Raw genomic sequence first — 8,223 nt, 5'->3', positions numbered from 1 at the left:
CGGTGTTTGCAAGCATTGTGATCTCATCTCCTGTGACCTGTGGGGAAAAGGAGCTGTGCAGCCAGGCCAGCGCTGCTCCTCTGGGCAGGGACGAGGCTGAAGGCCTTTCCTGTTGCCGAGGAGGCGGCATTAAGCCTTAGCGGGGCCTGGCAGCTGTGGAGCCGGATCTCGCCCGCTGTCCGGGACTCGCTGCCCACCAACCGCCCCCACCCGCCGCGCTCCGTTCTGCAGGGACAGAAGGCTCTGGCTGTGCGAGGGTTTCCATCACGTCTGTGTACCCGTGGCTCTGCAACGCACACGGAGAGGGAAAGTGTCAGTCACGGTGCTGGCACACTCCTTCCTTTCCATACAGGACACGTCCCTGCGCACCCCGTGTGCGGATCTATTCAAAGGACAGGCGTGGATAGAGATTTCCCACGGAGCTCTGACTCTGGCGGAAGTCACCTTGTCAGCCAGCAGCCAGGGGATTTGTTTCCCAGCTCTGTGTCAGTCGGTGCCCAAGAGCTGAAGGGAGCAGCATGTAGAAGCAGTTCCCAGATTTCTAGGCAGGCAGTGGAGCTGACAAGCATCCGCGTAACTCGCCGTGTTCATCGGGAGGGGGTGCTGCTTCTTTGGGAGTACGGCACAACGGAGACACGAGACTTGGAAAAATCCCAGCTCCCTGTGGATTTGTGCAGCAGGGCTGGGGCTGCTCCCAAAGTTCCCCCGCCCCAGTGACACAGCCGGACATGGGCTGAGGGGGGGCTGGATCAGGCTTTCTTGTCCACCTGCATGCCAGGAGGGAGCACAAAATCTACCTGCATTCTCTGCAGCATGCCATCCGGGAGCAGAGCCATTCCCAAAGGAAGCCGTGAGCCCGGGACAAGCCAGTGCCGCAGTGGGATCCTAGCAGCGCTTGTGGAAGCTGGGAGAGAGGAGCCCACCTGGAGCAGGTTCCTGTCAGGATTAATCATCCCGTGGCTTCCCACCAGGGTCTCATTGCTTCCAAAAGGCCCCAGAGTGTCACCGTGGCCCCTCGGTTCCACCAGGTTCCATAGCGTCACTGTGGTGCCCAGGCTTCCGTCAGCTTCCCTAGCATCCCCACGGTCTGCAGGGCTCCCCGAGCTTCTGTGCTGGTGTCACAGTGGAGCCAGGGTTCCGTGTAGGTCCCCAGCATCACAAAGGCTCTCCTGGGAGCCACGGGTCACAAAGCAGCGTGGGTTCTGTGCAGCCCCGCTGTGTCACAATGGCCGCCGGCTTCCACGAGCCCCCGCAGTGTCCCAGTGGCTTTAGGAGTGGGTGGCTGGGACTTGGTGCCCCGCCAGCGGCTGGGGGAGAAGCAGCAGGGACAGCGTGCGGACAGTGCCATGGCCACTTCTGTGGCCACTCGTGTCTCTGTCCCAGGCACAGCCGTGGTGTGGAACACCGGCTCCTTTGGGTGTGCAGGTGGCAGTGACGGCCTGGAGCATGGCTGCTCCCGGGGGACACTCTGGGGCAGGAGGCTGCTGGAGATTCATCGCCACACGCTGCAGCTCCTTGTCATGAGGTGCTGAGAGTGATTCTAAAGGCTGTTCCCACCAGGCACTTCTCTGGCTTAGAGCTGTTGAGCTGTCAGCGGGAATGCAAAGGCCAAGCTCGGGAGCCTTTTGTCCTGGTGCCTTTCGTGTGTGAGCAGTCCCTGGTGCCGTTGTCTTTGGATCCTGACTCTGCGAGAGGGAAGGCTTAGGATGGTGCCTAGAGCTGAGAAGGAAAGTGCAAGTTAGGGCAAAGGAGTTCATCTTGCTCTTGGAGTGTGGGTGCAAAGAGGAGTCTGCACTTGCAAGGGGAAGATGAGGGAAATCTTTTTGTCCTGACACCGTTGATTTGAGAGCAGGGAAGTTTCCAAGTTGCCTCTGCCCTTGGGCTGCTTTCGAGCTGGGCTCGCAGTGATTCCTTCTTCTGCAAGTGGGCAGCGCTATCGTGTGCTTGTTTCGATGAGCGCTGACAGTGCCCAGGAAAAAGCCAAGCGCTCCGCTGGCGCGGCCCCAGTGGTGTGCGAGCAGTCGGTGGAAGAGCTCGGCTGTGCATCCTGCCTCTTGGAGACATAAAGGAATGTGATCCTGCATGGTGCAGGGAGGGAGGAGGAATCGTTTTTGCTGTTGGCTGTGCAGTTTCTAGGCTGCAAAAGAAAAGGCAATTCCAGCACGGCCTCTTTCTTTAGAACCTTTTCTGTGCCATCAGCTGCTCAGCATGGAACTCACACCCTCTGAAATGCATCCAAATCCCTGAAGATATGCTTCTTCTCTCAAGCTCAGTGTACCATCTTACCCTCTCATTTTTGCATATGCCAAACCCCCTTCCAAACATCCAGCAGCTGCTTGTCAAGAAAAAGTCCTAGAACAAAAAGCCACTGCTGGCTTTCATAGCCCCTTTGCTGTCTAGGAACTAGAGGAAACAAGCTAGTGATACGCACTTTCTTTCTCAACTCCATCGAGCGCATCCTTCTCTCCAGGTGGCAGAGTCCTTGGCGGAAGTGAAGCATCTCCAGCTGCAGTTCAGACTGAGACATGTGCCAGGACAGGAGACATTTGCTGACCTTCCCTCTTCCCTGTGCAACATGATTCTCGCAGCCCAGTCACTTTCACACACCTTCGCTATCCCTGAGTCCAAGCACCTAAAGCTCCCACAGACAGACGTGTCAGGAAGGAACACGTTCCAAAAGCACCCCCTTCTCTTGTCAGCATATACATTGTGCACAACACGCTGCGGCACTGAACTGATTTTGGGGGGTCGTGTGTCCCCCCCAGCCCCGCTGTCACTCTGCCCCTGCCCGGCTGCTCCCAGTGTTCCCAGGAAGGCTTCCCAGTTCGCCCCGGTCCCGTTGATTGGGGAACAGTGGGAAGGGACTTTGGGGGATCCCGCGCGGGGACCGAGAGTGGAGGGGGTGGAACCGGCCCCAGGATGGATCGGGAATGGGGACCCCCGTGTGTCACCCTTGTGTCGCCCCCCCGGGGGGGTCCTTGGGAGGCGCCTCAACCCCAAATCGGCACCCAGCGAACCCCAAAGGCGCAGAGGCCCCCCCCCTAAGCCGCCCCACAGCCCCCACCGACCAACCAAAATTGCCCGCGAGTATCAGATAATCAGAGAAGGCGCTGAACAACCTTCAGGCAATCAGAGCGCGCGGCGCTGGTGACTCACCAGTTGCCAGGCAGACCCGCAGCGCCCGGCGCTCCCCACCCGGACCCCACCTGCGCCCCCCCTCGCCCCCAGCGCCCCCCGCCAGGGGAATTTGAGGAGGGGGCGCGTGGGGGGCTCCCAGGCCGGGCCCACAGCCCAGCCCTGCCCCAGCCCGACCTGCCCCGACTCCATCCCGGCTCCTCCCGCCGGATGCGACCGCGCTGGGAAAACGGGGGGCCAAGGGTGGGCACTGGGCCCGGGGGGAGCAGGAGAAGGGATGGGGGAGGAGGAGAAGGAGAAGGAGGCATCTTTTAATGGTATTTTATTGAGTGTCATTTTTTAGAGACCAGGATCAATACTCCCCGGGCGTCAGGGCGAGTCCCTCAGGGCTGTGGGGCCCTGCTGCCGGCTCACCCCGCGCCAGCCCAGCGCCAGCGCTCAGCGGGGCTTTGGCTTCCCGTGCCCTTTCCCGTGCCCTTTCCCGTGTCCCCAGCCCACCGTCACCACCCCCGTGTCCCCAGGTCGTGCCCCACCCCTCCCCCCCTCCCCCTCTGTCGAGACATGGAGGATGAGAATTTCCCCACCATCCACCCCAAAGGTTCCCCCGAGGCCATTTCCTCTCGTCCTTTCCCTTGGGAGCAGAGCCCCAGCCCTCCTGGCTGCCCTCTCCTGTAAGGGACTTGGAGAGAGCCAGGTCCCCCCTGAGCCTCCTTTCCTCCAGGCTCAGCCCCCTCAGATCCCTCAGCTGCCCCTCAGAAGTCCTCCAGACCCTTCCCCAGCTCCGTTCCCATCTCTGGACATGCTCCAGCCCCTCCATGTGTTTCTTGAAGTTTGGAGCCCAATCGCTGCCCTGTCGCTGCAGGTGCCAAAACCCCAGGGAGACTCCTTGGAAATGGGGGTAGAGAGGAGCCCTTCAAAGGGAAACGTGTGCAAAAATGCTCCCAATGGCCGAGCGGGTTTGCTGTGGCTGCGGGAGGAAGAGATGCTCCGGGACTCCGCCTCGGCCCCGGAGCGGAGCGGCCCGTGCTGCCCCGGGGCGCGCGGGGCTCGGCCGTGGGGCGCGCGGGGGGGAACGGACAAACGGGCACCGGACACACGGACACGCGGACAAACGCTCCCAGCGCTTCAGCGGCAGCGGCAGCAGCGGCAGCAGCGGCAGCAGCGGCAGCAGCACAAGAGCAGCACAAGAGCAGCGAGTCCACGAACCCTCTGCGTCCCTTCTCCTGCTCCTCCTCTCCCTCTCCCAGTGTCTCGCACCCTCTCCCGCTCTCCCTTTCGTTCCCCAACCCCCCCTCCCGCGGCCTCCCTCTCCCCACGCCCGGCCGGGCCATGCCCCCGGCCCGCCCCCGGCCCCGGGCGGGGCTGCCCCCTCCCCGCCCCCGGGCGTCCCGCCGCGGTCCCGCCTCCGCCCGGCTCTCGCCGTCCTGGCTGTGGCGCTGCTGGGCGGGCATCAGTGCCTGGCTCCTGGGCACCATCGCCAGCCCCTGGCTCCGGCTGGCCCGACCCCGACCCCGACCCCTACCCCCACCCCGACCCCGGCCTCGGCTCCTGCCGGGGCCCGCCGGGGACACAGGCGGCGCGGCCGCTCCCGCCGCCTCCGCAGCGTCTTCCCCGCTCCGAAGTCCGCCGCTCTTGAGCGCGGCCGCCGGCCCCGAGCCGCCGGTGTCCGCTTCAAAAGAGCCAACATGTGGACATGGCCGGCCCGGGGCGGTTGAGCGGCGCTCGGCGGCCGTTCCTGGCCCCGGGCCGAGCGCTGACGGCCGCGTCTCGCCGGCAGGGAAGGCGCAGCAGGGCCTGAAGGAGCGGTACCGGCTGGGTTCGCTGCTGGGGCGCGGCGGCTTCGGCAGCGTCTTCGCGGCGACGCGGCTCTCGGACGGCGCCCCGGTGAGTGGCGGGGCCGGCGGCGGGCGCAGGAGGCGGGGGGCAAAGGAGGAGGAGAAGGAGCACGGGGCTCGGCACGGCGGGCGGCGAGCTCAGCCCGCTGCTCCCCTTGCCTTGCAGGTGGCCATCAAACGGGTGCCACGGAACCGCATCCACCATTGGGGCCAGCTGGTGAGTGAGCGAGGGGCAGCGGGAGAAGCCGGGGCGCGACGGGCGGGGATGAGCCGAGGCCCGGCAGGGTGGAAGCCGCCAGAACGCCTCGAGGGAGAGCGGCCGTGGGGCCAGCGGAGCGCGCAGAGCGTCCCCGGCTGGCTGAGGGCTTGCCGAGCCCCGGCACGGCATCGGCCCCGCTGACGGCATCGTGCTCCTCCCACAGCCCGACGGCACCCGAGCACCACTGGAGATCGTGCTGCTGGACAAGGTGTCCGCTGGCTTCCCCGGCATCGTCCAGCTCCACGAGTGGCTGGAGCTCCCCAGCAACGTGGTGATGGTGCTGGAGCGCCCGGAGCGGTCTCAGGACCTCCTGCACTTCATTTGGGCACGGGGCTTCCTGTGCGAGGAGGTGGCGCGGCACCTGTTCCGCCAGGTGCTGGAGGCCGTGCGGCACTGCGCCAGCTGCGGGGTCCTGCACCGGGACATCAAACCAGAGAACATCCTGGTTGACCTGGCCACCGGGCAGGCCAAACTCATCGACTTTGGCTGTGGCACCTACCTGCAAGCCGCAGCCTACACCAGCTTTGCAGGTGAGCCCACGCAGGGGGAGGCTCCTGGTAGCGGCATCTCAGAGCCCAAGAGCTCACAGCCCAAGCCGGCTGTGGCCCGGGGGATCGTCCCTTTTGCTGCCAGTCATGGCAGCCGGAGTCTTCAGCTGAGCTGCTTTTGAGCGGCGCTGGCTGAGGGCCCATCTTCCAGCCCTGCTGGCAGCCTTTGCCAGCCACTCTGCCCAGGACTGGCGCTGGGGCTGGGGCAGCCAGCGCCACAGAAACACCCGTGGGTGGGGGTAGCAGAGAGGGGGGGCCAGAACCTGTGCTCCAGCCCGTTTGGTGTGCAGGCGAGACAGGGCTCGGACCGCTCTGCTGCCCGCGCTTGCCTTGGCTTAAGAATGGTTTCTGGGGCAGTGCAGGCAGGGAGGATGAAAGCGTGGTTTTTCCCCAGCACCAAGTGCGTTTTTCCTTTGCATGGAATGCTCGGGCCTTGCCAGGGCTTCCGCTGCCCTCTTGCGACACCAGCGGCTTCTTTTCCAACCCCCAGTTTGGACACAAGTCCCCGGTGCTGGCGAGAGGGCAGCGGGTGCGGCCCCCGCAGGCCCAGGGATGCTGGGGTGAGGCTCTGGGAGCAGGCAGCGTCCCCCTGAAGAACTCCATCTCTATTCCATAGGAACACCGTCCTATAGCCCCCCGGAATGGACGCACCTCGGCTGGTACCACGGCGAGGCAGCGACCGTCTGGTCCCTGGGCGTCGTGCTGCACCAGATGGTCTGCGGGGAGCACCCTTTCAGGAGGGGCTGGAACAGCACCTGGGGCCGGCTCTCGCTCCCACGACGGCTCTCTCCAGGTGGATCCTCGTCTCTGCAGCACGGGGGGAATAGCAGTGCTGGGAGACAGCAGCGGGCTCAGGAGCATGCCACCCTGGCAGCTGCTGAGGAGGTGGCAATGTCCTGCTCCCCTCCAAAAGAAAGAATTGATGGCAAAGTTTAGGCACAGCCCTGAGCACAGGCAGCACGGCCTGGCCATGGCAAGAGTGGGGCAAAGCGGACAGGAGCCTTCTGCAACTGACTGGTGCTTTCTGCTTTCTCTGCGCAGAGTGCCAGGATCTCATCCGACGGTGTTTATCCGTGCTCTCCTCGGAAAGGCCCTCATTAGAAGACCTGTCCTGTGATCCTTGGATGCAGGATATTCGCGTGCCGTAGGAGAATGGAGAGAGCCACACGCACGCTTTGAGCCAGGGAGCCGGTAAGTTCCAGCTGCACACGTGCCTTGGCAAGAGGCAGCAAAGAAAGGCAGAGTTTTTGTCCTGCCTGAATCGCTGCGCAGGGCTCCTCAGCTGGGCACGCGCAGCCCTGCTGCTGGAGCTGAGCTGCTCTTCCCAGCACTGGTGGCCCCCATGCCAGCTGCTTTTGCTTGTCCTGCTTCAGCGACAGCCGGGGCCCTGGGCAGAGCACTGACAGCCTGCTCCAGCCCCAGGGAAGAAGAAGCCCCTGGAGAAGCTGTGCCAGGTGCGGCTGCTGCTGCTGGAGACATGGAGGGTGACATCAAGGATGACAAGCTCTTCCTCCACCTGGCAAGCTGAAGATGATGGACTTCAATTGTGGCACCTTCTCCAAAGCCAGGCTCCACGGCGAATTTGCAGATGAGTCCACACGCAGGGGGCTGCTCCCAGATTTGTGCATTGCACAGCCTGGCCGGGAAGCAAAGGTTCCCCCCTTTGCTGGGGCGGATGCAACCAATTCTTCAGTCGGCTGCCAAGCTGCTTTTTGGCAGGGCTGGGGGGATAGGCTGGGCTGGTTTTGAACTGGGAGTCTGCTCCTGGCCCTGCCAACAGCCCCCAGCACCCACCGTGCCCCACGTTGGGGCTGGGGCAGCCGGCCCGACACAAAGCAAGCCCCATGGTGGGAGCAGAGGTTGGACAGCAGAAGCTGTGCATGGGCTGCTTTGCTCTGCAGGCAAGGAAGGGCTTGGGCTACTCCACTGCCCTTGTTGGCTTTGGGCTCAGCATGACTTTTGGGGGCAGTGCAGGGGGAAGGCAGAAAGCGTGGGCTGCCCTGGCCCGTGGGTGGGTTTTTCCCTCGCATGGCGGGCTTGGGCCTTCCTCAAGGCCCCAGCAGAGAGAAGATTTTTTACCTTTTTCCTTGTTTCCCCTTTTTGTCTGTAATCTCTTTTCATTGATTTATGGTTTGTTTTTCCAAAGGAAGCGTTCTAGGTGCTGTCGGGTCCGGATGGCGAAGTGCTCGGGAGCAGCTGCGGCGTGGGTGGGACGTGCCCTTGGAGAAGGCTGAGGACAGCGTTTGGGAGCAGCTTTTCTTCTGGCGGCGGGAGGCGTGAGGTGGGTGCCCGTCCTCTTGGCACGGCTGGGATAAGGGCTTTTGGGAGACGGCAGCGAGCGCAGCAGCATCCCGCTCTGGGCAGCTGCTGAGGAGGTGGCTGTGCCACGGCCGGCTGCAGGCTGGGCACGTGTCCTGCCCTCCTGCTCTCCTGCCAGAGGCAGCAA

At 63.8% G+C, this 8,223-nt stretch overlaps 1 protein-coding gene across 1 annotated transcript; it reads left to right on the top strand.

Moving 5' to 3' along the window:
- Window positions 1-4,650: 4,650 nt before the first annotated feature.
- Window positions 4,651-7,188, top strand: LOC125321076 (serine/threonine-protein kinase pim-1-like; the record flags this gene model as incomplete). Its single annotated transcript, XM_048293477.1, has 6 exons — window positions 4,651-5,019; window positions 5,137-5,187; window positions 5,393-5,759; window positions 6,394-6,570; window positions 6,819-6,968; window positions 7,151-7,188. Coding segments are annotated over 5 exons (1,071 nt in total), but the record flags the coding sequence as incomplete, so codon positions are not given.
- Between the last annotated feature and the right edge of the window lie 1,035 nt (window positions 7,189-8,223).

The sequence above is a fragment of the Corvus hawaiiensis genome, unplaced genomic scaffold (assembly GCF_020740725.1).
Source record: "Corvus hawaiiensis isolate bCorHaw1 unplaced genomic scaffold, bCorHaw1.pri.cur scaffold_60_ctg1, whole genome shotgun sequence".
NCBI lineage: Eukaryota > Metazoa > Chordata > Aves > Passeriformes > Corvidae > Corvus > Corvus hawaiiensis.
This window is presented reverse-complemented; position numbering and strand designations above follow the sequence as displayed.